This window comes from Prionailurus bengalensis, chromosome F2 (genome assembly GCF_016509475.1).
Source record: "Prionailurus bengalensis isolate Pbe53 chromosome F2, Fcat_Pben_1.1_paternal_pri, whole genome shotgun sequence".
Lineage (NCBI taxonomy): Eukaryota > Metazoa > Chordata > Mammalia > Carnivora > Felidae > Prionailurus > Prionailurus bengalensis.
The window spans coordinates 83,220,645-83,246,735 of record NC_057353.1 but is presented as its reverse complement, the minus strand read 5'-3'; the positions used below and the strand labels follow the sequence as shown (position 1 = coordinate 83,246,735).

The window sequence follows — 26,091 nt, the reverse complement described above, 5'->3', positions numbered from 1 at the left end:
TATTTTCTCACAGTTCTGGAGGCAGAAGTCTAAATTCAAGGTGTCCATAAGCCGTGCTCCTTCTCAACTGTCTATTTTTTTGATGTTTATTTGTTTTGAGAGAGCATGAGTGAACAAGTGGGGGTGGGGCAGAGAAAGAGAGAGAATCCCAAGCAGGCTCTGTACTATCAGCACAGAGCCCGACGCGGGGCTTGAACTCATGACCTCAGGTGAAATAAAGAGTCGGATGTTCAACCAGCTGAGCCTCCCAGGTGCCCCTGCTGCTCAACTCTCTAGAGACAATCTATCACATGAGGCTGCCCTGGCTTCTGGCGGCCACGTGTGGTTTGGGTCTTGTAGCAGGCATAGCTCCAGTCTTCCTCCATCTTGTGACCTTCTCTGTTGTATCTCTTCTCTTCTGATGACACCAGTCCTACCGATTACCAGCGTGGCTACTCCAGTATGAGCTCATCTGAACTAATTCCATCTGTCGATGATTCTATTTCCAAATAAAAGTCACATTTTGAAGTACCGAGGGTTAGGTTTCCAACATATCTTTTTTTGGGCTCACAATTCAATCCACAACACCCCTCACAGTCCAAAATGGCTGCCAGAGCTCTAGCCCTTAAATGCACTTTCCAGGTAGCAGAAAGGAGGTGGGAGGAAAGACCAAAAAGAGGAAGGGGTCCAGGGGACATCAGATTCGGCCTGTTGTTCACACACACAGACACAAAAGCGCGAGAGTGGAAGTCAGTCTTATGTTACGCTCCGTGGGTCCACCTGTGCTGGAGGGAGGTGGAGGCTGCATGCCAGTAATCTGTGGCAAAGCACGCAGAAAAGGCCGTATCTGAGAACTCCCGGGCCTGACCCCGGTAGACAGACGCTCCGGCCTCTCCAAGAGGTATTGATTCTCTAAGAATCTTCACCAACAGCACAAAAGAGAAATGTGGGAACTACCACCTTCCTCCTCAACCTGGTCTACAACACGGAGATGGCCTCTTGGCACGGAAGGAAGGTGCAGAAAAACCGCTGACTCCCAGCACAGCGCTGCCTCAGAGGAGCAAGAGCATGGCCTGTAGTGTCCACTAGCCCCAGGGCCCAAGCTCAGGGTCAGAGGGCAAGGCCAGGGCTTGTACTGGCATTCCCCCCCGCCCCCCTCCCCCCCCACCGCCAGCCTTGGACGATTCTTCAGCCCATCATGGTCCCTCCCCAGCACCTTCAAGCCCCAGATCTGCTGATAGGCCCCTACCTTCATCTCTCGTTGAGAAAGTACATCCACCCGGCAGGCTCACCTGTGTCTTCCCACTGCCAACCTTGCAACCTCCTGGTTCCGCTGCCCACCTTCTCCTCTCCTCTGACTGGGATGGAGCCTCATCCTATCCACCGCTGCCCTCCCCGGGACTGTGCTCCTTCAGGATCTCCCGCCCTCTCTGCACTGACCACCTCTCTCACAGATGAGTTCTTGTTCATTTGTTAGGGCATTTTCCAATGTGCCAAGCTCCAGTCCAAGGGTTCTGTGGGCCCTGATTTTTTCAATCATCACAGACGTCCTATGATGTGGGCACCATGACTGTGCCCATCCGACAGAGATGCCAAAACTTAGTGTCCCGGCTACAGTTTTTCTTATGACCTTTAAAGGGGTTTGGTGTGGCTCAGGGGTCACACGCCTGCCTGGGCATTCGAGTGACCCCTTTGTTCACTACAAAAGGGTCAGCCTTGTTGCTGACACGAGCAAGTGGGCAGATATGAGTGCAACATAAACCCATGTTTCTATGTCATTTTCTTGGGTGTAACTATACTTCCTTTTTTTTTTTTTTTACTCATTATAATTTTTATTCGAGAGAGAGAGAGAGAGAGAGAGAGAGAGCGAGCACACACAGGAGCACGGGAGAGGGGCGGGGGAGAATCCCAAGCAGGCTCCAGGCTCAGCGCGTAGCCGGACGTGGGGCTGGATCCCATGACTCTGATCATGCCCTGAGCCGAAATCAAGAGTCAACAGACTGAGCCACCCAGACGCCCCTTACTTGTTTTATTTCTTATTATTCCATTCCTAAGTCCCAGGTCTGTACAACGGTACCCAGGGCGAGTCCCTGCCAAGCGAGGAGACATCTCCGTTAGCTGTGCTTGGTCGTGGCTCCAGAGTCTTCCACGTGGGCAACTGTGCTGGGCCTGGGGAGGGAGCAGAGGACGGGAAGGGCGAAAATCGCTGCCCTGGGGCGAGCGCTCACGTTGTAGAGGGCGGACCGGCATACTGGCAGGGCCAGACCTCCTCGGGAGGCGGCAGGGACGCGGCCAGTCATCTCTCCCGGAAGCTTTCCCGATCCCCGGACTGCTCGGGCCGCCGCGGCCCTTGCCGAGAGCCTCACTGGGCGCATGTCTTCCCTCACGGCCTCCACACCGCGAGGCTCTCCTGGCCCACCCGGGCACCGCGTCTCGCCCACGCGGGCTTGGTGGGGGCAAGTCGCCTCTTCCTGCGGCCTAGACCCTCCTCGGTGACCCCACCCTGCGTCGGGGAGAGCGGCCCCCGGCCCAGCGGGCTCTGAGCCGCCGCACCCGCAGCCCCGTTTCCAACCCCGCCGCCGGCTTCTCCAGGGAGCCGAGCGCAGAGCGAGCTCGGGGTTTCGGGGCTCCGGACGCAGAGCCTCGGAGCAGAGCCGCGAGGCTGCCCTGCCACCCCCTAGCCACCGGGGGTCGCTGTCGCGCGCGCAGCCACTCTGCCGCCGCGGCGCCGCGCAGGCGCGGGAGCCCGGAACCCGGGCGCTCAGCTTCCGGTCCGGCCGGGCCGCGTCCGCCGCGGTGCGGTTCCCCCACGAGCCGGCTCCAACTGCCAGGTGGGCGGGCGCGCGCGCGCGCGCGGCCGGGGAGGGGGCGCCGGGCCGGGACCGTGCGCGGCGGCCCTGCTCATCCCGTCGCCTCCCCGCGCAGCTCGGGCTCGGCGCCATGTACGCCGTGTACAAGCAGGCGCACCCGCCCACCGGCCTGGAGTTCTCCATGTACTGCAACTTCTTCAACAACAGCGAGCGCAACCTCGTGGTGGCCGGCACCTCGCAGCTCTACGTGTACCGCCTCAACCGCGACGCCGAGGTAGGTGCGGGCCGCGCCGGCCCCTCGCAGCTCCCTGCAGCCTCCCGAGTACTCGCCGAGGGCGGCGCGCGGCGGCGGACGGAGAAGCGAGCCCCGCCGAGCGCGGCGGCCTCCGGGGCGGCTCTCTCCGCGCCGGCTCTCTCCGCGCCGCAGCGCTCCGCCTGCCTTCCGCTCCCCGCGCCCGTGCGTCTTCTGTGCCCTTCGGTCTTTGCAGCAAATCACGCGAGCGCCTACTGTGTGCTGGGCAGTGGAGGTACAGCGGTGAACAAAAGCTACCAAAACTCGGCGGCGGAGACCGCGCGCGAAGTAGAAACACACCTGTAAACAGGCTTGGAGGTTGGAGCGAGTGCAGCTGAGGTAGAGGGGGGAACGAGGGAGACCAGAGTGTCAGTCCGACAGGAAGACTGACAAAGACGGGACAAAGTTCCTGGCCAAAGGAACGAGGCTGGGTCTCGTGTGGGGCCAGAGAGCCCACAGGAGTTTTTCTAGAGTGTGATGGACCCATCCGTAGAGGAAACAAGTGCTCTGGTTGCCCAAGCGGTGAGAGTTGGTCCACGAAAGTTTCTTGCCAGAGCTGGTTTCTTACCTGTTCTCAAGGGGGCAGTAAGACTTCTCCAGGCACAAGGATGGGGAACGGAGGGTGTTCCGGGCCGAAGGAATAGCCGGCACACAGGCCAGAGCAGCTGAGGGTGGCGGGGGCAGGCACGGTTGGACTGGGGTGTAGAGCGGAAGTGGGGTGGGGGGAAGAAGGCACATCGTGGTCAGGATGGTTGACCCCAGAGCAGGGAGGAATCACCGAAGGCTCTGAGTAGGGGCTGACGCAGCATGCACGTGGGGTCAGAGGGGCGGACGGAAGGAGGCTGACCTTCCTGGGCGCCTACTTCAGGACACGTGTGTTTGTTTTTTGCATTAAATATGTAGAGTACTAGGGGCGCCTGGGTGGCTCAGTCGGAAGAGCATAGGACTCTTGATCTTGGGGTCATGAGTTTGAGCCCCGTGTTTGGCGTAGAGGTTACTAAAAGTGATTGAATGGATCCGTCAGTCCCCATATTGTAGGAGAGCGTCTTTGCTGTCATCACTAGAGTTTTTTCACTCCTGTGTTCCAATAAAGTTCCCCCTTCTCTGATGCCTGTCATCCTTTAGAGACAGATGGGAAGCATTTACATCATTATATATTTTTAAAAATTTTTTTACATTTATTTTTGATAGAGACAGAGCACAAGTGGGGGCGGGGCAGAGAGAGCGAGAGCGAGAGAGAGAGAGAGGAAGACAGAGAATATGAAGCAGGCTCCAGGTTCTGAGTTGTCAGCACAGCCTGACGTGGGGCTCGAACTCACAAACCGCGAGATCATGACCTGAGCCGAAGTCAGAAGCTTAACCGAGCCACCCAGTCACCCCTACATCATTATATTTTTTACATAAGGTTTCACAGCCCACTGGAATTCACTCGAGTCTTTTCAGCAGATGTTTGTTAAGCTTGTTTTGGGAGATGTTGGTGAGCACTACAGGTAGAGAGGCTTGCCCTTGTGGTGCTGCTGTTCCAGTGGGTGACAGACCACACACAGCCAGTAATACCGTGGGCTAGAGTTCGCTTATTTGTTTTGTTTTTTTTGTTTATTTTTGAGAGAGAGAGAGAGAGAGCGAGAGTGCGTGCGTGCATGAGTGGTGGTGGGGCAGAGACAGGGAGACACAGAATCTGAATCAGGCTCCAGGCTCTGAGCTGTCAGCACAGAGGCTGACGCTGGGCTGGAACCCATCCATGAACTGCGAGATCATGACCAGAGTCGAAGTCAGATGTTTAACTGACTGAGCCACCCAGGCGCCCCGCCTTGGGCTATAGTTTAAAGTGCTGTGGAAAGCATCAGAGCAGGGTCGGGGAGTAGGGAGCCAGGTGTGGTGTTAAATTTTGCCTCCTTGCAGAGTTGAGATTTGAGTAGGCAAGGAGGAGGGGCTGGAGAGAGCTTTGTGGGTGTCAGGTGAAGGTTCCAGGCAGGCGAAGGCCTTAGGCCAGTAGGGACTGGTGTTCAAGAACCAGCCAAGAGATGGGGCACCTGGGTAGCTCCGTTGTTTAAGCGTCTGACTCTGGATTTCAGCTCAGATCATGATCCCCCAGTTTGTGAGTTCAAGCCCCACATCGGGCTTTGCACTGGCAGTGTGGAGTCTGCTTCGGATTTTCTCTCTCTCTCTCTCTTTCACTCTGCCCCTCCCCAGCTCTCTCTCTAAAAGTAAATAAATAAACTAAAAAAAAAAAAAAAGAACAGAACCAGCCAAAAGGCCCCGAGGAAAAGAGGAGTGAGTGCAGAGGGGCGCCTGGCTGACTCAGATGGTGGAGCAGGTGACTGACTCTTGATCTCAGGGTCATGGGTTCAAGCCCCACAGTGGCTGTAGAGATTACTTAAAAAAAAAAAAAGAGGGGCGCCTGGGTGGTGTCAGTTAAGTGTCTGACTTCAGCTCAGGTCACCTCGGTCCATCACGTGAGCCTCACCACAGGGCGGCCTCCCCCAGAATGAAGGCTGAGAGAGAGAACAGCTCACCCAGGTGAAAGCACAGTGTCTTCGTAACCTGATCTGTACATGATACGCCGTCCCTTCTGTCACAGTGGGAAGGGCTCACAGGTAATGGACTCTGAGAGGCTGGAGCCGTTGGGACTTTCTTGGACTCCAGACCCTGACAGGTGTACCGCGGTGCCGACGGAACAGCGCACTGCGAGGTTGCGGGAGAGTTAGAGCGGCAGTCGTGCTGAGGAGCAGGGTGTGGTCTGGAGCTGAAGTTGGGCCCGTCAGACCCTCAAGCTGGTCGGGGTCACCCAGAAGGTGGCCATCTGGGCCCTGGGGTGCCCCAGCGTTGAGCGGTTGGGAAGAAGAGAGGAGGCCGAGGAAGACTTGGAGGAGGTGTGGCCAGGGAGGAGGGAGGAAAGCCCGAGCCCAGAGGAGGTGGCCGATTGGGACCCTGGGTCTCCTACCGCTGGGCCTCAGGTGAGGCCCATGATCTGGAGGCCCTGGTGACTCTTTTATTTATTTAAAAAAATTTTTTTTTTCAACGTTTATTTATTTTTGGGACAGAGAGAGACAGAGCATGAACGGGGGAGGGGCAGAGAGAGAGGGAGACACAGAATCTGAAACAGGCTCCAGGCTCTGAGCCATCAGCCCAGAGCCTGACGCGGGGCTCGAACTCCCGGACCGCGAGATCGTGACCTGGCTGAAGTCGGACGCTTAACCGACTGCGCCACCCAGGCGCCCCTGGAGGCCCTGGTGACTCTTGACAGGGGCGTCGGGGATGTGGGCCTGCAGGGTTCAGAGCCGAGCAGAGAAAGAGAATTAGTACCGGTGAACATAGACGGCTTTCTGGAGATTTGTGCAAAGAGGGAATCAAAGAGATGGAGTGGTGACTGGCGGGAAAAGAGGGTTTTCGAAAGACGAGTGGGAGAGCAGGGCGTTGCCCGCCGGGGCGGAATCAGCCAGTGCAGCAGGCTCGCCAGCCGCCCCCACTCGCAGCCCACTGAGATCCACAGGAGCTTTGTACACCCTCAGGGTTGCGAGAATTCAAGAATTCCAGACTGCGTGTGGCTGCGAAGGCCAAGGCAGGTAGTTGCTGTTTGGCCCATCGTAGGAACGTTTGCAACTCTCGGGTCAGAGAAGCGTGTGGGGCGGGAGGTGGAGCGGATGGGGGGAAGCTGGAGAGGGCTCCTCAGGTGGGTGAGAGCGCTCGGGATCAGTCTGGTCATTGCTGTGGAGCAGGCTGCCCTGGAGCTTCCAACAGCAGTCTGGGACCACGGACGCATACGTCTGTGAGTCCCTTGGGGGTTTGGACAGCGCACAGTGTGGACCGTGGAGGCACCTGGCCTATGCTCTGTGAGGTCTGGGCTTCCGCTGGGTGACTTGAAGGGTTGGGGGCAAGCCGGGTGTGTCTGTCTCTGTCTCTCTGCTCCTCTCTCCCCACGCAGCTGGCTTGGTTTTGCTGGCATGGTGGCCTCCAGGTGGTGGGGCCTCTTACTTGGAGCGCTCGCTTACTCGGAGGAGGAAGCTGCCAGTGATCCCAAGGGCTGGGCCCTGGGGAACCTGGTCCCCCTTCCCCACGGCCTATTGTTGTTCAGAGCTGCCTCTAGTCCAGACTCAGGAGGGGGGCGATGGGCCCCGTTGAGGCTGTCTTCAGTCTGCCCCCGTGGAATCCAGTGCAGGTGGCTGCAGTGGGGTGACAGGAGTGGGGAAGTCCTGGAGCACAAAGCAGGTGGGGATGTGTGTGGGGTGGGCAGTGTGGCTGGGGCCTCCGTCCTGTGGGTGAGCTGGGAAGCAAGGGCCGTTCTGTCAAGAGGCAGGGGGTGCAGAGCAGAGAAGCTGTGTGTGGGAGGGGGGTGAGTGCGTGGCCTGGGGCCGCCTAAGGGGTGCAGCTGGGCAGCAGGAGAGGCCCCTGTGACCTTTGGGAGGGAAAATACATTGTGGTTGATTGAAATTAACAGAAGCCCCAGCTAAATAGAAAATAGATCACGGTTATGGATGGAAAGTCTCCACGTCGTATAGATGCCAACTTTCCTCAGGTTAACCCATAAATTCAGTGTCTTCAAAGTGGCAGTAGGTTTCTCATTAGATTTAGTAATCTGATTCTCAAATTTACATGGAAGAGCCAAAAATGAAGAATATCTAGGATAGTTTTTAAAAAATTTTTGAAGTTTATTTATTTATTGGGGGGGGGGGTGTGGAGAGGGGGAGAGGGAAAGAGAGTGAGAATCCCAAGCAGGCTCTGCACTGTCAGTGCAGACCCCCATGTGGGACTCCAACCCACGAACTGTGAGATCATGACCTGAGCTGAAACCAGGAGTCGGAGGCTTAACTGACTGAGCCACCCAGGTGCCCCTAAGATGATTTTAAAATGACCAACGGGCACTTGCCCCATAGGACTGTCGAGAATTTGTGTGTTGTACATGTGTTATTAGGTACATACAAGACAAATTTAGAGTAATTTTTGGGGTTGCCTGGGTGGCTCAGTGGGTTGAGTGTCCAGCTCTTAATTTCAGCTCAGGTCATGGTGCCAGGGTTGTGGGATCAAGACCAGTGTCGGACTCTGTGCTGATCATGGAGCCTGCTTAAGATTCTCTCCCTCTGCCCCCTCCCCATTGCATTTTTTTCTCTCTCTGAAGTAAAAAAAAGAATAATGTTTTAATTTTGAACTGAACTTTTTGTGATGAAATATCCCTTTTTGCCTTTTTGTTTCTAATATTTTTTGCCTTAAAATCTGGTTTGTCCAATAGCAGTGTAGCTATCTCAACTTTGTTCCCGTTTTTTTGTTTTTTTGTTTTTTGGGGTTTCTTTTGACGTGAATCTCTACACCCAATGTGCGACTTGAACTCGCCACCCGGAGTTCAAGATCGAAGTCCGCATGCTCCAGTGACTGAGCCAGCCAGGGGCCCCTCTTTTTCTTTTTTTTAAATCTGTGTCCCTACATTGAAAGTGACTCCACAGCAGATAGTGGGTGTTATCATTTGGCAGTTTCTGTCCCCTAATTGGGTGTTTGGCAGATGTACACTTAATGTAATTTTGTGTGCACTTGAGCTTGAATCACTGTCTGTCTCACTGTCTTTCTAACCACACCCTCATTCTTTTTCCTTTTCTGTGCTTTGTTTTGGGTTAGTGAGGACTTTTTAAGTCATTTTGTCTTCCTGTTGGCTTTTAGTTACGTGTTTCGTATTATTTTCTAGTGATGTTAACGGTTACGTTAGGCCTCCTGGATTTATTACAGTTTGGCTTAGATGAGCATTTTTGCTGCTCCCGGAACAGTATAAAATCCTTTATACTTTAGCCCTGTTTATCTCCCTGGGCCCCTGGTTTGACCTACGTTATCAGCCCTGCAGTACGTTATTACTGTTTTTAGGCTCTCAATTTTACATCATTTCAGACTCGAGAGAAGTTTCAAGAGCAGAAATTTCCAATGTACCTTTACCCACAGTCCCAGATGGAACGTTGTGCCATATCTGCTTGCTTTCTTCTCTTTTTTTCCCTAAGCCTGGAGAGTAAGTCGTAGACAGGAGGCCTCTCAGCTCCTGGAGGTCAGCGCGTCCTGTGCACCCTGACAGCATGGAGGTCTGTCTCTTGCAGAGCCACAGAACAGTGGTCTGATGACGACAGTGACACTGGGAGAAGGCCAGGCCTGGTCAGATCCTGCCAATTTACCCCGATATGACGTCTTTTGTAACAGAAGATGTCTCTTTGTATAGTCCCTGGGCTGCTGGCTTGGATGGCGGGGTTCCCCCCGGAACATCACTGCGTTTCCCATGGTAGCTACTAAGTACCTTGTGGGACCTATTTTGAGGTTGTGTAAACGTTGTCTTACTCCTCAAACTTTAATTTACTCCTGTTGGTTCCACCGATGGTTTCTGTTTCGGCTGCTTTTCCTGCCTCTTCCCTCTTCTAATTGTGTGGGCTTCCTGCCGCCAAGAGTGCTCCTTTCTCCCACGCGTCCTTCATCCCCTTATATCCTCCCAGCCTTATGAGCTCTTAGCAGCTTATAATCCTTTTTTATGCCGGGCTTTTCAACCTGAAGAACTTCCTTTAATAATCCTGCAGGTTTTCTACTGGCCGTGAGTTTGCTCCACTTTTGTATTGGAAATGCCTTTATCTCAGCTTCCTTTTCGAGGGGCATTTTCACTGGGTTTAGAATTCTAGGTTAATTGTTTCCTTTCAGCGCTTTCAAGATGTTATTCCACTGTCTGTGGCTTGTATGGTTTCTGGTGAAAATCAACTTTTATGGGGGCACCTGGGTGGCTTAGTTAAGCGTCTGACCCTTGATTTCCGCTCAGGTCATGATCCCATGATCCCAGGGATTGAGTCCCTGGTTGGGCTCTGTGCTGAGTGTGGAGCCTGCTTGGGATTTCCCCCCCTCCCCCCCCCCCCCCCCCCCCCCCCCCGCTTGCTTGAGAGTTCTCTCCCTCTCTCCTTCTCTCTCTCTCCCTCTCTCTCTCTCTCTCCCTCCCGCCCTAAAAAAAAAAAAAAAAAGTGAAAACCAGCTTTTATGAAGGTGATGTCTTTTTCTTTGTCCTTGGTTTTGTCTTTTTTTTTTTTTTTTTTTTTAACGTTTATTTATTTTTGAGACAGAGAGAGACAGAGCATGAACAGGGGAGGGGCAGAGAGAGAGGGAGAACCAGAATCCGGAACAGGCTCCAGGCTCGGAGCTGTCAGCACAGAGCCCGACGTGGGGCTCGAACTCACAGACCTTGAGATCATGACCTGAGCCGAAGTCGGCCGCTTAACCGACCAAGCCACCCAGGCGCCCCCTTGGTTTTGTCTTTTTACTGTGATGCACCTGGTTGTAGTTTTGTTTTCTTTCTCTTTTTTCAACAAGAAGGAAATGGCTTACTCCTGTGGCAGGGCATTTGTAAACATAGGGCTGAAGTCTAGGTCAGGGGGCTCTGTCCAGGGACGGGGCCAGGACGAGAAATGGCTTGTTTTCTGGACTTGCCTGTTCTCCTCCTGCATATCCCCTCTCACCCATTGTCCTTCCTCCCTGGTTGTGGCTTCGTTATTATTATTGTTGTCGTTGTTATTATTACCTTTTTACTCAAGCTTATTTATTTATTTTGAGAGACAGCGAGAGCATGAGCAGGGGAGGGGCAGAGAGACAGGGAAAGAGAATCCCAAGCAGGCTCCGCACTGTCAGTGCAGAGCCCGACATGGGGTTTGAACTCAGGAATCAAGAGATCATGACCTGAGCTGAAATCAAGAGTTGGACGCTTAACCGACTGAACCACCCGGGCACCCCTGGTTTGCTTTATATTTATCTTGTTTTGGGGTTTGCTGCTCTTCTTGAGTCTGTAGATTGATGCTTTTCATCAGTTTTGGAAAACGATTGGTCAACATCTTCATTTATTGATTCTGCCCTTCCCCTTCCTCCGTCGATGCCAGTGGTATGTTAGAGCATTTGACTAGGTCCATATGTCTCTTGAAGTTCTTCAAGATTTTCACTCTGCATTTTGCTTGTGGGTGGGACTACAGTTGGTCTGTATGTGTTGACCTCACCCCCGGCAAGGGGAGTGTGGGTGTCCCGGCTGGTCCTGGTCACAGAGGTGACTGGGACACTTCACTCCAATGGGACCTTGTTGAAGGGTTGTTGTAGATGTCCCTTGTTTGGTTGAGGAAGTTGCATTCTTGGCTTACTAAGAATTAAAAAAAAAATTTTTTTTAACGTTTATTTATTTTTGAGACAGAGCATGAACGGGGGAGGGCCAGAGAGAGAGGAGGGCACAGAATCTGAAACAGGCTCCAGGCTCTGAGCGGTCAGCACAGAGCCCGACGCGGGGCTCGAATTCATGGACCGTGAGATCATGACCTGAGCCGAAGTCGGACGCTTAACCGACTGAGCCACCCAGGGGCCCCTTTAATTTTGATGTTTATTTATGTTTGAGAGAGAGGCAGAGTGTGAGTGGGGGAGGGGCAGAGAGAGGGGGAGACACAGAATCAGAAGCAGGCTCCAGGCTCTGAGCTGTCAGCACAGAGCCCAAAGCGGGACTTGAACTCGTGAACTGCAAGATCATGACCTGAACCGAAGTCGGACGCTCAACTGACTGAGCCACTCAGGCACCCCAATGTTTATTTATTTTTGGGAGACAGAGGGGGGGGGGGGGAGAGAAGGAGTGGGGGAGGAGCAGAGACAGAGAGGGAGACACAGAATCCGGAGCAGGCTCCGGGCTCCGAGCTGTCAGCACAGAGCCCGACACGGGGCTCGAACTCACAGACTGCGAGATCATGACCTGAGCCGAAGTCAGACACTTAACTGACTGAGCCACCCAGGAGCCCCTCTTTTCTTTAAGAAGGCTTCGTGCCTAGCGTGGGGCTTGAACTCATGACCCTGAGATCAAGAGTCACGTGCTCTCCTGACTGAGCCAGCCAGGCACCCCCTAAAATGCCTTTTTTGAAATGAGTTAATTATTTGGCTTTTCTCAAGCAGCTCTTCTCAGGACGTTGCCCAGTAGCACAAGTATGTCATTAAAAACGCTCTTGTTTCTTGTTATTAAAATTTCTACTTTGCTTTGAAGTGACGATTTACGAGTGTGTGTGTGTCAGTGTGTTGTTACCACTGACAGAGAACAGTCTCTTATGGACACGAAAACGTACCGAAGCTTGGAGCCCTTGTTTTTCTGTAAAAGAAAAACGTGCCCCTGCGTGGCGGTACCGCCAGGCCCTCTGTGTGGCACAGAGGACGGCGGCACTTGCCGCGGTTTCATTACCCGAGGTTACGGACGCTCTGCAGTCTGGATAGCGCAGTCCGGACGCCCTCTCCCACCCTGGGGAGGCCCTGGCCGGCTGCGGGATCGGGCGAGGCCACGGCCCTCTGCGGCACATGCCCGGCGCAGGCTCAGTGGGCACCCTACGTGTCAGGGGAGCCGGGGGCGGTCGCTTGTGGTCGGCAGCTGGTGGCAGCTCTCAGGGCAAGCTGGACGCCTGTCTTGTAGAGTGATGCCCGTGCTGTGGCTGGGCCCAGGGGTGAGTTTGTGGGGGGCACGGCCAGGCAGGATTGAGGGTGCACGGAGAGAGCTGCCATCCAGCCTCTGACCCTGAGCACTGCTAGCATCGGAGTGAGCCGGCTGTTGGGAAGCCAAGTCGGGGACTCAGGCTGTGAGCACGAGTTTGTGCACATTGGGTTGGGGTGTGCACGGCTGTCTCTAGAAGTGTCTGGAAGCATGGTCCCCACGGCAGTGAGGGTTTGGGCAGGGCTGGCCCTGCGTTGTCTCCCCTCCTGGTCCCACCATGAGGTAGGACTCGCAGATGTCTGGCTGCAGCAGTGTGGTTTCACTGCCCACCCTCCTCTTCCCTCTCCCAGGCGCCAACCAAGAATGACAGGAGCACAGGTGAGTGCGGGGGAGGCTGCCCTGGCCCCAGACCTGGGGCCGTGGGGGCTGGGGTGCGGGCCCAGAGCTGTACCCACCGGCCTCTCCCCCAGAGGGAAAGGCCCACCGGGAGCACCGGGAAAAGCTGGAGCTGGTGGCTTCCTTCTCCTTCTTCGGCAACGTCATGTCTATGGCCAGCGTGCAGCTGGCGGGTGCCAAGCGGGATGCCCTGCTCCTGAGCTTTAAGGATGCCAAGGTAGGTGATGGCCTTGGAGGTGGGAGTGGGTGTGGGAGGCCTGTGGGGGGAGGGGAGTCTGGGGCCATAGCTCTGACCTGCCCTCCAGCTGTCGGTGGTGGAGTATGACCCAGGCACCCATGATCTGAAGACCCTGTCTCTACACTACTTTGAGGAGCCTGAGCTACGGGTAGGTCCAGGCCATGCCCCCAGCCCTCCCTGCCCCCCTCCCTCCCGCCCCAGCCCGTTGCCCCCTGCTCCCCTCCTATCCCCAGGCCGGCCTAACGGTGCCCTCTGCCCCCAGGATGGGTTCGTGCAGAATGTGCATACGCCGCGGGTGCGGGTGGACCCCGACGGACGCTGCGCGGCCATGCTCATCTACGGCACACGCCTGGTGGTCCTGCCCTTCCGCAGGGAGAGCCTGGCCGAGGAGCACGAGGGGCTCATGGGGGAGGGGTGAGTACTGGGGCAGGGGAGGGGCTCGTCCAGCCGGAGCTCTCTCCTTCCTTCCTCCGCCCACTAAGGCCTGTCGCCCCCAGGCAGAGGTCCAGCTTCCTGCCCAGCTACATCATCGATGTGCGCGGCTTGGACGAGAAGCTGCTCAACATCGTAGACCTGCAGTTCCTGCACGGCTATTACGAGCCCACCCTGCTCATCCTGTTCGAGCCCAACCAGACCTGGCCTGGGTGAGGCCCCTCTGCTGTGGCTGCAGCTGCCAAGGCCTGGGGTGGGTCTCATTTGGGACTAGGACTGGGCCACCCCGCCCTTGGAGTGCTGTGACTGGCCCCCTGGCTGACCTACTTCTTTGTCCCCAGGCGGGTGGCTGTGCGGCAGGACACGTGCTCCATTGTGGCCATTTCACTGAACATCACGCAGAAGGTCCACCCTGTCATCTGGTCTCTCACCAGCCTCCCCTTCGACTGCACGCAGGCCCTCGCTGTGCCCAAGCCCATCGGTGAGCCCCTATGGGGCTGGGGGTGGGGGGGGGTGGGGGGAGGGCGCTGAGCCCCGCCCACCAGCATGTCCATTTCCAGGTGGGGTGGTGGTCTTTGCTGTCAACTCGTTGTTGTACCTGAACCAGAGCGTCCCCCCATACGGCGTGGCTCTCAACGGCCTCACCACCGGCACCACCGCCTTTCCCCTCCGTGAGTGTGGGCTGGGGCAGGACCGCAGGGCAGGGAGGGCAGGAGGGCTGCGGAGTCTGTCTAACCGCACCCTGCGCAGGCACCCAGGAGGGCGTGCGGATCACCCTCGACTGTGCCCAGGCCGCCTTCATTTCCTACGACAAGATGGTCATCTCCCTCAAGGGTGGTGAGATGTGAGTCTCCCTCCCTTCGGTGAGCCCCGTGCCCTCCGCCCTGCCCACACCCTCCCTTCGGTGAGCCCCGTGCCCCCCCTCTGAGCCCTGCCCCCGGCTCAGTGCTCCCCGTCCTGGCAGTTACGTGCTGACCCTCATCACGGACGGCATGCGCAGTGTCCGCGCCTTCCATTTCGACAAGGCGGCCGCCAGTGTCCTTACCACCAGCGTGAGTTGGGACTGGGTGGGTGGGAGGTGGCCCTGGGTCTGGGCCTGGTTTCACCCTGACCGCCCACTGGTCTTCAGATGGTCACCATGGAGCCTGGGTACCTGTTCCTCGGCTCTCGCCTGGGCAACTCGCTCCTCCTCAAGTACACAGAGAAGCTACAGGAGCCTCCGGCCAGCGCCGTCCGAGAGGCTGCTGACAAGGTAGGTGCCCGGGGCCTGTCAGGACGCTGGCCTCTTGTGCAGGGCCAGCCTCAGAGGGCTGCTCACTGTCCCCTCCTGCCTCGCAGGAAGAGCCTCCCTCGAAGAAGAAGCGAGTGGACTCCACGGTGGGCTGGTCAGGTGAGGACAGGCCTGCACAGGACAGGCAGGGGCTGGTGGGGTTAGGCCTGGCGGCCAGGCAACCGGGCCTCCTGGCCCGACGGGGTCTCTTGTCTGCTGCAGGGGGCAAGTCGGTGCCTCAGGACGAGGTGGATGAGATTGAAGTATACGGCAGCGAGGCCCAGTCGGGCACACAGCTGGCCACTTACTCTTTTGAGGTGAGGTTGGGCACAGGGAGGGGCCTCCCACGCCAGCCGGCCTGCCTGCCTGCCTGCCTGAGCACTGCTGTGTCTGCAGGTATGTGACAGCATCCTCAACATCGGACCCTGTGCCAACGCTGCCATGGGCGAGCCTGCTTTCCTCTCTGAAGAGGTGCTTTTGGGTGAAGAGATGGGGGGCAAGGGGCTCACGCAGCAGTGGGGCCCTGTCCTCACTCTGAGCTGCTGTGCAGTTCCAGAACAGCCCCGAGCCAGACTTGGAGATCGTGGTGTGCTCCGGCTATGGGAAGAATGGGGCCCTGTCGGTCCTACAGGTATGTGGGGGCAGGCGGTGTGGTGCCTCCTGGCGGGACCTGGGTGAACTGACACCCCCCGCCCCCCATTCGTCCTTCTAGAAGAGCATCCGGCCCCAGGTGGTGACAACGTTTGAGCTTCCTGGCTGCTATGACATGTGGACAGTCATCGCCCCTGTGCGCAAGGAGCAAGTAGGTGTATCCTGGGCTGGTGAGGAGGCCCTGAGCGGGGCAGGTGACCCGTTGCTGTGTCCACATGGACTCAGCCTGAGCGTGCGGGTGGCTTGGAGGCAGTGGGGCCCAGGACAGGGCTGGCCGTGACATTTCAGGCAGGCCTGGGTGCACACTTGCTCTGGTTTGGCTGGGGGTCTGCCCTCCCCCCACCCTCTTCCCAGGCACCCCTGGTTGGGTGGTGTGATTCCTGCTCTCCTTCTGCTGTCACAGGAGGAGACCTCCAAGGCGGAGGGCGCAGAGCAGGAGCCTAGCACTCTTGAGGCGGAAGACGATGGACGAAGACACGGGTTCCTTATCCTGAGCCGGGAAGACTCCACCATGGTAAGGGGTGGGGGTCCCGCAGCCTGGGGCGGGGTCCCACGGTGAGCGTGCGCCTCACTCTCCCATTACCTGCAGATCCTGCAGACAGGGCAGGAGATCATGGAGCTGGACACTAGTGGCTTTGCTACGCAGGGCCCCACGGTCTTTGCTGGCAACATTGGGGACAATCGCTACATCGTGCAGGTGTCGCCGCTCGGCATCCGCCTGTTGGAAGGAGGTGGGCTCGGGCGGGTGGGCAGGTGGGCAAGGGTGGGCGGTGCTGACCACCCGGTGCTGACCGTCCTGTGCCCACAGTGAACCAGCTGCACTTCATCCCCGTGGACTTGGGCTCCCCCATCGTGCAGTGTGCCGTGGCTGACCCTTACGTGGTCATCATGAGTGCCGAGGGCCACGTCACCATGTTCCTGCTCAAGAGCGACTCATATGGGGGTCGTCACCACCGCTTGGCGCTGCACAAGCCCCCGCTGCACCATGTGAGCCACCCTCCCCTCGCCGTGCCCACAGCCTGCTGACTCCCCTTCCCCCGGAGCTGAGCCCGGCCCCTCTCCCTGCAGCAGTCCAAGGTGATCACGCTCTGCGTGTACCGTGACGTCAGCGGCATGTTCACCACTGAGAGCCGCCTGGGCGGGGCCCGTGATGACCTGGGGGGCCGCAGTGGCTCGGAGGCGGAGGGCCAGGGCTCCGAAACCAGGTATTCTGGGTGGCCGGGGGACGGGCTGGGGCCAGGTTCCCTGTGGCAGGCCACGCGTGACCTGTCTTCTGGCCCCGGCCTCCAGCCCCACGGTGGACGACGAGGAGGAGATGCTGTACGGGGACTCAGGCTCCCTCTTCAGCCCCAGCAAGGAGGAGGCCCGAAGGAGCAGCCAACCCCCTGCTGACCGGGACCCTACCCCATTCCGGGCCGAGCCCACTCACTGGTGCCTACTGGTGCGGGAAAACGGAACCCTGGAGGTGTGTGATGCCCTGCACCCCACGCAGCTCCCTGTCCCCTGCTCCCTGCGGCTGCTAATCCCACTCCCCACACAGATCTACCAGCTCCCTGACTGGCGGCTGGTGTTCCTGGTGAAGAACTTTCCCGTGGGGCAGCGGGTCCTGGTGGACAGCTCCTTTGGTCAGCCCACCACACAGGCTGAGGCCCGGAAGGAGGAGGCCACGCGCCAGGGGGAGCTGCCCCTTGTCAAGGAGGTGCTGTTGGTGGCGCTGGGGAGCCGCCAGAGCAGGCCCTACCTCCTGGTGAGTATGGGCCCTCTGTCCCCTCATGGTGGCTCTGCACTGCCCCCCTGCCCCTCCCCCTATGACCCTGCAGGGCGCCCCCCCTTTCCCGTGGTGACCCCACAGTGCGCCTTTCCTTGCCCCTGGTGACCCCTCACTGCCGCACAGGTGCACGTGGACCAGGAGCTGCTCATCTACGAGGCCTTCCCCCATGACTCCCAGCTCGGCCAGGGAAACCTCAAAGTCCGTTTCAAGAAGGTGCGGTGACCAGGTTGTGCTGGGTGTGGGGTGGATGTGGAACGTGTGTGGGGGGGGGGGAGACCCGGCCCTCATGGTGCACACACCTCCACCCCCAGGTCCCTCACAACATCAACTTCCGTGAGAAGAAGCCAAAGCCATCCAAGAAGAAAGTGGAAGGCGGCAGCGCTGAGGAGGGGGCTGGGGCCCGTGGCCGTGTGGCACGGTTCCGATACTTCGAGGACATTTATGGCTACTCAGGGGTAGGCAGGTGGCTTTATGGGGGCCCCGGGGGGGTGCAGATGGGGCTTCCTCTCATAGTACCTGCCTTCAGGTGTTCATCTGTGGCCCCTCACCTCACTGGCTCCTGGTGACTGGCCGGGGGGCCCTGCGGCTGCACCCCATGGGCATCGATGGTCCCATTGACTCCTTTGCCCCATTCCACAACGTCAACTGCCCCCGTGGATTCCTGTACTTCAACAGACAGGTAGGGAGACCCCAGGACTGAGGCTGCTTCACGTTGCCCTCCTCACTTCCATCTGACACTCACCAGTGATGCCTGGGTCAGGAAGAGGTGCGGGGGCCCCCGAAATGAGGCCCTCAACAGCTCGTCACAGGGCAGGATCCTGGGTTTCATCTGGAGGGTCAGGGAGCTGTCTAGACAGTGGACAGGGCCAGGGTCAAAGAGGTGCAACCTGGGGCTTAACACTGGGAAAGCTTGGAGGACAGGGCAGGTGGCAGTGGAGACCGTAGCCCACAAGGGCACCCGTTTGCGGGGCCAAGGCCTAGTCACTGCTCTGTGGCTCAGACCCCAGCCCTGCCCTTCAGGAGCTGTGTGACTCTGGGCAAGACACCCACTCTCTCCGAGCCTCCCATTTCCTCCTCCACGATGCCAGTATATTGATAGAGGTGACCCCAGGTGACTGAGAAAACAGCGATGATAGCACGGCCAGGGCTTTGTAGATGCTGACACACTTGGGACCATGGGTGAAGGGGGACCCTGGCAGGGGCTCCCTTGCCCGTCTGTGCAGACTCTGGTGTGGTCAGTGTACCGGTAAGCTTTTGCTTCCAGCCTCTAGCTTCCTGTGAGCCTGGTCCTCCCTTGCCCTGGCCCAGACAAGTCTGTGGCCAGCATCCCAGTCCTGGGTGAGCCTGGGGGAGGGGACAGCAAGCCGGTGAAGCACAGGACAGCTGGTCTCAGCCCCTTGCACACACCTGTGCCAGTAGAGCTGAGGGCTGTCCGCACGGAGCCCTCAGAAGCCTGGAATTTGCCTGGCCTGTCTCTGGCGGGTGCCTGGCTTCCCTGACCCTTGTACCCTGCCTCCCAGGGTGAGCTGAGGATCAGTGTCCTGCCTGCCTACTTGTCATACGACGCCCCGTGGCCTGTCAGGAAGATCCCACTGCGCTGCACAGCCCACTATGTGGCTTACCACGTGGAGTCCAAGGTCTGACCCCGTCCCCTCGAGGCCAGAGACCCTCTGGGTCTTGCCCCCGGCCTGCCCGTGACGCCCTCCACTCTCCCAGGTGTATGCTGTTGCCACCAGCACCAACATGCCGTGCACCCGCATCCCACGCATGACCGGCGAAGAGAAGGAGTTTGAGACTATCGAGAGAGGTGCGAGATGCCCAGAGGGGGGCTTGGCGTTCGGGATGCCCACCCTGACCCTCGCCTTTTGTCCTTGCAGACGACCGGTACATCCACCCGCAGCAGGAGGCCTTCTCCATCCAGCTCATCTCCCCAGTCAGCTGGGAGGCCATCCCTAATGCCAGGTGGGGCTGGGTCTGGCTGGGGACCTGGGGCCAGCCCGTAGGCTGCATCCTGACCCTGTCGTGTGCAGGATCGAGCTGGAGGAGTGGGAGCACGTGACCTGCATGAAGACGGTGTCGCTGCGCAGTGAGGAGACCGTGTCCGGCCTCAAGGGCTACGTGGCTGCTGGGACCTGCCTCATGCAGGGGGAGGAAGTCACGTGCCGAGGGCGGGTAAGGGGCTAGCAGGAGGGGGCGGGCCGTGCCCGGCAGCCCCAGCGCCGACCCTGTGCCTCACCCACCCTCCTTCCCCGGCAGATCCTGATCATGGATGTGATCGAGGTGGTGCCTGAGCCTGGCCAACCCCTGACCAAGAACAAGTTCAAAGTCCTGTATGAGAAGGAGCAGAAAGGGCCAGTAACTGCCCTCTGCCACTGCAACGGCCACCTAGTGTCTGCCATCGGCCAGAAGGTGTGCCCTCTCCCACTGCCCTCCCGAGTCCTGCCCGCTGCCTACTGCTCGCTGCCTACTCCTTCTGTCCCCCTAGATCTTCCTGTGGAGCCTGCGGGCCAGCGAGCTGACCGGCATGGCCTTCATCGACACCCAGCTCTACATCCACCAGATGATCAGCGTCAAGAACTTCATCCTGGCCGCCGACGTCATGAAGAGCATTTCGCTGCTGCGCTACCAGGAGGAGAGCAAGACACTGAGCCTTGTGTCCCGGGTACCCGTGGGGCCTGCGCACAGTGCTGGGTGGGTGCTGGCCTCAGGCCGACCTTGACACCCCTCCTCCCCGTCCTCAGGATGCCAAGCCCCTGGAGGTGTACAGTGTGGACTTCATGGTGGACAACGCCCAACTGGGCTTCCTGGGTGAGCACGGGGCCTGGGGGGGGGCTTTGGGGTCTTCCAGACCTTGGGTGTGGCCGGGCTGACCCTGGGCGCTCTGCTCCCCAGTGTCTGACCGTGACCGCAACCTCATGGTGTACATGTACCTGCCAGAAGGTGAGTGTTCCCTCTTCCCCTTTTGTGGGCTGGGGGTTGGGCGGGCAGTGACCTGAGCTCCCTCTGGCTTAGCCAAAGAGAGCTTTGGGGGCATGCGCCTGCTCCGCCGGGCGGACTTCCACGTGGGCGCCCACGTGAACACGTTCTGGAGGACCCCATGCCGGGGGGCTGCCGAGGGACCAAGCAAGAAGTCGGTCGTGTGGGAGAACAAGCACATCACGTGGTTCGGTGAGTCCCGGGTCAGATGGGGGCCGGGTGTGTGGCGCGGGGCAGGGGACGGTCAGCCCGGCTCACCCCGTGCCTCCCGCAGCCACGTTGGACGGCGGCATCGGGCTGCTACTGCCCATGCAGGAGAAGACCTACCGGCGGCTGCTAATGCTTCAGAACGCGCTGACCACCATGCTGCCCCACCACGCCGGCCTCAACCCCAGGGCCTTCCGGTGAGTTTGCCCCGTTCCCTCCTCCAACTCCTCTCCCCCCCGCCCTCCCACCACGTCCTGCTGCCCTGCTGCCTGCCTCCCCAGGATGCTGCATGTGGACCGGCGCATCCTGCAGAACGCGGTGCGCAACGTCCTGGACGGGGAGCTGCTCAACCGCTACCTGTACCTCAGCACCATGGAGCGCGGCGAGCTGGCCAAGAAGATTGGCACCACCCCGGACATCGTAAGCCCACCCCGTCTGCCCCGCCCTGCCCTCCCCACTGCCCCCTACCCCCTCACCAGCCCCTCTCTCTCTGCAGATCCTGGAGGACCTGCTGGAGACGGACCGCGTCACCGCCCACTTCTAGACCCACCCCCGTGCACCACCCCCACCCCTTTTTGTACAAAACACGAGGAAAAAGAGTGATTTGAAGAGAGTTTGTGGTCATTACAGGGTCTCCCGGCTGGGCTGTGGCCACAGCCCCGTGTTGTCCCCCACACCCGCTCCAGGCCACCGCTGCCTCAGCGCCCCTGGTCTTGGGGTACGTGCACCTTCAACCCTGATCTGTTGCTTGGACGCTGGGTGAGCTCTGAGGTCTGCTGTCCCTAGGTCTCCAGGTACTGGGAGAGCTCCTGGGTCTCCGGCAGGAGGCCCAGCTGCAACAACAGCCGAACCAGGAGGGCAGTGAGCCGCATCGATAGGGTCTCCACCCTGGGGTGGGAGGGCAGAGGGGTCACAGGTTGGTGGGGAGCAGGTATTGGTGGCCTGCCCCAGCCTACCCCCTCCCACCCCCTCACCTTAGGGCCACTTCAAATTTGAATGTCTCCCAGATGACCTTGATGTGGCGCAGGAGGCTGGCACCGTAGACGCTCTGGTACGCCACACCCACCAGGCGGCTCCAGCCCCTGACCGCACTGCCCAGAGACACGGTCAGTCCGGCACAGTCATTACACACACACACACACCCCGGGCATCACCAGCCAGCGCCCACCTCTTGGCCATGAGGAAGTAGCGGTCAACGGGGGCGCCCAGGGCGGTGGTGATGGCGCGCACGGTGTTGATGTTGCGCAGCACGAGCAGCATGGACCGCGGCAGGGCCTTGAGCACCTGCACGATGTCCGCGAAGTGCTCTCGCGCCATGGCCTGCATGTAGGCTGCCTCCTCGTGGCTCAGCAGGTGCGAGCGCCACAGCTGCCCCAGGCGCACGGGCCGCTGCATGAGCATCTCGGAGAAGAGGATATAGTCTGGGGGGGCGGGGGACAGTGAGCCAGGCCCGCGTGCCCCGCGAGCCCACACGCCCGCACGCCCCAGCCTCACCTTGCACCCCAAGTGCGGCTGCGTGTGTCTTCATTGCTGCGTCGTCCCTCAGGATGATGGCCCGCCACAGCTGGCACAGGGCTGCCCGGTCCCTAGGGGAGCTCAGCAGTAAGGCCAGAGCGCCCCGGCCAGTGCCCCCCCCCCCCCACCTCCCCCACCTCGCTCCCTGCTTACTTCTCATCCAGAAACTGGTAGAGCCCATGGTCCAGCAGCACCAGCTGTGCCTTCCCATCTGGGCCTTTCCGCACCAGAACTAGGGACACAAGACATTGGCTCCCGCCCCCTACCCCTGGCCCCCCACCCTCACCCCCGGGGTGGGGGTTCTTCCTACCATTGCCAGGGTGGGGGTCAGAGTGGATGAAGCCTGTGTAAAATATCTGCTCAGCAAAAGTCTGAATGAGCTTCTCTGCTATCTGGAGAGAGAACAGGACTACGCCACCATGGCCCTGTGCTCAGGGCGCCCACACACCCCTCCCACATCCACGCGCCGACGCGCACGGCACTCACGTCCTTCACTGCCAGCCCCATGGTCTTGATGGCCTCCACATCGTTGACCTTGCAGCCTTCACAGAATTCAGCTGTCAGCACACGCTGGGAGAGAGCAAGTGGCTGAGCTCAGCAGGCCCGTACGTTCCCACCCAGGAGGGGGCCCAGCCCACCTTGCTGGACGTGTCCCAGTACACGCGGGGGACCACGATATAGCGGAAGTGCTGCAGCTCCTGTGCACAGCGCTCAGCGTTTCGGCCCTCGTTCTCGAAGTCCAGCTCCTGGGCCAGGGTGCCCTTCAGGTCCTGGGGGCCACACGGGCAGCTGGGGGTCCAGGTCAGGGACCAGCCCACCCCCAGCACACACGTGCAGACACTGCTCCGGCCTGCCTCTGGGCAGCGGTTACCTGGAGGACCCAGCTGAAGCCGAAGCTGGGGTGCATGAACTCGATGAGCTGGAGCAGGAGCTCCAGAGTGTGGATGTCGCCGTCAAAGCGGTCCCGCAGATCGATGTACTGCACCTGCGTCAGGCAAGGCTGCAGGGAGGACCCAGGGCCGCCTCCACGGCCCCAGAGCCCGCTGTGGAGCGGCGCCCCCCACCCCCCCATACCTTCACAGCCACGGCCGTGCCGTCGTGCAGCTTGGCTCGGTGCACCTGGGCCAGGCTCGCGGCAGCGATCGGCTGGTAGTCAAACTCCTGGAAGAGCTTGTGGGGTAGGGCCTGGAAGTCTTCAAGGAACAGCTCGTCCACCTGGCAGGAGAGGCTTCTTGGAGCAGCGTGGGGGCCGCTGCAAGGCCCCCAGCTCCCAGCCCAAGAGTAGGGCTCACCTCCCGGAAGCCGCGGGTGAGGGCCCTGTCCTCCAGCACACGCAGGGTCCTGATATACTCCGGGGGCAGCAGGTGGTTGAAGGAGCACAGCCCCTGGCCCAGCTTCACGTAGAGGCCCCCGTTGCTGATGGCCCCGGCCACCAGCGCGTCAGCCGCCCGCTGGTGACATGCAGACATCACCTCCAAGTACCCCGGGCTGTTCTGACCACAGGCATGGAGGGAAGGGATGGGGGCAGGCAGGCGCCTCCTTAGTGCTCCCAACACCTACCTCCGTCTGGCCTGTCCCCTTCCCCTGGCCCTCCCCCCACCGTGGCCAGGACACAGGGACAAACCTCTTCCACCCCTCGCAGGACGACGTTTGCACACCACCAGTAGTCCAGGGAGATCTGGAGGCCGATCCTCAGAGACCTGTGGGCACAGGCTGTCCTCAGCCCTTGGCAGGCACTGGGCCTCAGACCCCCCACTAGCCCACCAGACCAAAGTGAGCACGTGGCAGGGGCTGTGGGGATCACAGGCCGGACCAGGACACAGAGGACGGGCTTGGTCTAGCCTCCTTGCTCCCGGACAGCATTGCCGGCAGGGCGGTCTCCGTTCCTGGTCTGCACGATGGGCAGCCCGCGTCCATGCAACCCCTGTCCCTGAACGCGCATCAGCAAGCATCCAGGATGTCTGGGGACGGCTCACGCCCTACCAGTCAGGCATGGCTTCTTTCTCATTCTTTCACAGCACCTGAGAACTGGTGCAGCAGTGATGGGCGGCAAGCTGGCTGCTGTCACCAGCTCCTATGTGCAGATGTGACCTGGCTCCAGGCCCCTCCGTACTGCTGGCCCTGCCTCTGTACTCAGCCTCCTTTCCCGGACTGGGCTCTGCCAGCCCCCCAGGCACTCTCCACATGTCCCCGGACAGCTCCACGGAGCTGTCCTGGGGGCCCAGGCCCCTCCTTATGACAGGAGGGTACTCGCTCCCCGCCCTCCAGGCTATGGACAGGGACCCTGGGTCTGGAGAGGGAAAAAAAACCAGGGCTGAGTCCAGGCCTCTGGCGTCACAGACCACAGACCCTCAGACCTTTGAGTGGGGTGTGGGGCTCCTGTTCTTCAGGAAAAAGCCCTGAGAGGACCTGAGGCCACTGGTCAAGCCAAACCTCTACCTCCCTGCCTCTCGGTCACCTCTGCCACAGAAGGGTCGGAATTAAAAGGCAGGAAGGAATAGGCTGCTAGATCCTGGATAGGTTTGCTTCCTTGCGGCAGTACACGCTGCTCCCAGCAGTCACGTAGAGCAGCGTCTGAGTTCAGCCCGTGCCCCGTGCCTTCCAGACTGTCCCCCGTAGACCAGCTCTGCCCCACTCACCCCCCAGCCTGACACAGGAAACAAACAGGATTGCCTGTGAAGAAGGGAATGCACGGTTGGAAGGGTGAGCAAGGACACAGGATTTCTCTGAGCTCCACAGACGCAGGGGAGAGGGCTTCCCTCCCTTAATAATTCAGTCCAAAAGCCAATGCAAGGTCTGCAAAGATGGGGGGGGGGGGTGGGGGGGTGGGGCTGGGTAACTGCTTCACGCAAGGTGACCGATCAAATAAGCCACTAAATTAAAGACGGGGAAGCCAGGATTCTCCCAGTTGGAGAAGGGCGTCACAGATCTAGAAAGGGAGAGAATGAGAAAGGTCCCTGTGGGGAAGTATCTGTGTGAAAGCAAGGTTTAGCAGGAAACAAACACACCTAAGTACGCGCGCCGCGCGTGCACACGTTCACGTGCCCTAACGGCCCCCAGCGCTAGTCTGGGAGGGCCTGGGAGCACACACACCCAACGTCTACATCATCCTTAAGACCCTTCTCCCACTCCCTTGGAGAGAAGCTGACTCCAGGCCTGGGAAAGAACAAGATGAGCCTGGAGTATCTCAGTGCAAAAGGAGGAACCAAATGCTCCAGAAATGGAGACATGCCAAAAGGATTCAGGGGTAGGAATTGATGGGAGAAAAGAAAAAGCTGAGATGTTAATGGCAAAATCTACGTTCACTGCATAGTGTCTCCAATTCCACTGTTCTAAGTGTTTACTATAAAATGTTGGAGATAGAAGGAAGGATGTACACCTGAAACAAATAGTACACTATGTTAGCTCATTGGAATTTAGATAAAAACTTGGGGGGGGGGAGGAAAAAAAGGATCGCGAAGGCCAGGTTGAAGGGGCTCCCACCAGCCAATCCCGGAGCAGTAGGCAACAAAAAAATCCACAGTGATGTCAACAGAGAGCGACCCACAGAATAAAAAATCCATGAGTCCAGACTGACACGAATAAATGGGGAAAAGAGAAATTTTTTTCTTACAGTACAATGACAACTAACAAACGTGGAAAGACTGAATTAGAAAAAAACACCGTCTGGCGAACATGTAAGAATGAATTCACCTGAGATGCCCCGGGAGCCCTGAGCCGGTGGGCAAGGGGCGGCAGGAACAGACATCGACATGACGCAAAGACCAGGAACCAAACAGCAAAGCTCACTGGGACGCACCGAAACCACGTGCCACCTGACAGGTGCAGAACGGTGTCCTTTCCGTGCTGTTCCTGCCCAAACGCACCAACTGAATCCAGCTGTGAGCACGCACCAGACAAACCCAACCAGAGAGGCCTTCTACAAAAGGGGTCAGCAAAACTTTTCCTTACAGAGTATTTTGGGCTTTATGAGCCACACGGTCTCCACTCTGCCGTTGTAGTGAAAGCAGCCGCAGGCAACATGTACACAACAGACGTGACTACGGTTCCAAGAAAGCTTGATTTATAAAACACGCAGCAGCCACTTTTGGCCACAGTTTGCTGACCCCTGTTGT

General features: G+C 58.9%; 2 protein-coding genes across 4 annotated transcripts in view; one reads left to right on the top strand and one right to left on the bottom strand.

The window, feature by feature from the left end:
* Nucleotides 1-2,707: 2,707 nt before the first annotated feature.
* CPSF1 (cleavage and polyadenylation specific factor 1) lies at nt 2,708-21,070 on the top strand. Its single transcript, XM_043602102.1, has 38 exons — nt 2,708-2,810; nt 2,905-3,063; nt 12,871-12,898; nt 12,991-13,133; nt 13,222-13,302; nt 13,417-13,568; nt 13,652-13,798; nt 13,928-14,067; nt 14,147-14,257; nt 14,337-14,430; nt 14,551-14,638; nt 14,716-14,838; nt 14,925-14,976; nt 15,079-15,173; nt 15,253-15,327; nt 15,407-15,487; nt 15,569-15,658; nt 15,911-16,021; nt 16,097-16,238; nt 16,316-16,494; nt 16,576-16,712; nt 16,798-16,972; nt 17,048-17,254; nt 17,402-17,491; nt 17,590-17,733; nt 17,805-17,957; nt 18,799-18,915; nt 18,995-19,085; nt 19,156-19,240; nt 19,309-19,450; nt 19,535-19,687; nt 19,764-19,940; nt 20,020-20,086; nt 20,171-20,218; nt 20,291-20,446; nt 20,529-20,658; nt 20,743-20,881; nt 20,958-21,070. Exons 2-38 carry the CDS (start codon nt 2,920-2,922, stop codon nt 21,003-21,005), a joined length of 4,335 nt encoding a protein of 1,444 aa, XP_043458037.1. The 5' UTR covers nt 2,708-2,810; nt 2,905-2,919; the 3' UTR covers nt 21,006-21,070.
* Nucleotides 21,062-26,091, bottom strand: part of ADCK5 (aarF domain containing kinase 5) — an 18,254-nt gene continuing 13,224 nt past the window's right edge. Inside the window, exons 4-15 of one of the 3 annotated variants that reach the window (XM_043602103.1) lie at nt 23,601-23,676; nt 23,269-23,469; nt 23,051-23,191; nt 22,848-22,961; nt 22,615-22,746; nt 22,463-22,546; nt 22,287-22,368; nt 22,130-22,208; nt 21,956-22,047; nt 21,630-21,882; nt 21,436-21,552; nt 21,062-21,349 (exon numbers count right to left, since the gene is read on the bottom strand). In XM_043602103.1, the coding sequence (XP_043458038.1) occupies nt 21,244-21,349; nt 21,436-21,552; nt 21,630-21,882; nt 21,956-22,047; nt 22,130-22,208; nt 22,287-22,368; nt 22,463-22,546; nt 22,615-22,746; nt 22,848-22,961; nt 23,051-23,191; nt 23,269-23,469; nt 23,601-23,676 (1,477 nt within the window). In that variant the 3' untranslated portion in view covers nt 21,062-21,243. The remainder of the gene's footprint in view (nt 21,350-21,435; nt 21,553-21,629; nt 21,883-21,955; nt 22,048-22,129; nt 22,209-22,286; nt 22,369-22,462; nt 22,547-22,614; nt 22,747-22,847; nt 22,962-23,050; nt 23,192-23,268; nt 23,470-23,600; nt 23,677-26,091) is intronic. The other 2 variants (XM_043602106.1, XM_043602104.1) reach the window with 2 other exon arrangements.

What these genes read in the sequence shown, in the direction of transcription:
- CPSF1 (XM_043602102.1), top strand. Translation starts at nt 2,920, where the DNA reads ATGTACGCCGTGTACAAGCAGGCGCACCCGCCCACCGGCCTGGAGTTC. An exon ending in ACATTTATGGCTACTCAGGG is followed by an intron (nt 17,734 to 17,804) that starts GTAGGCAGGTGG and finishes ACCTGCCTTCAG; the next exon opens with GTGTTCATCTGTGGCCCCTC. An exon ending in CAAGCACATCACGTGGTTCG is followed by an intron (nt 20,447 to 20,528) that starts GTGAGTCCCGGG and finishes TGCCTCCCGCAG; the next exon opens with CCACGTTGGACGGCGGCATC.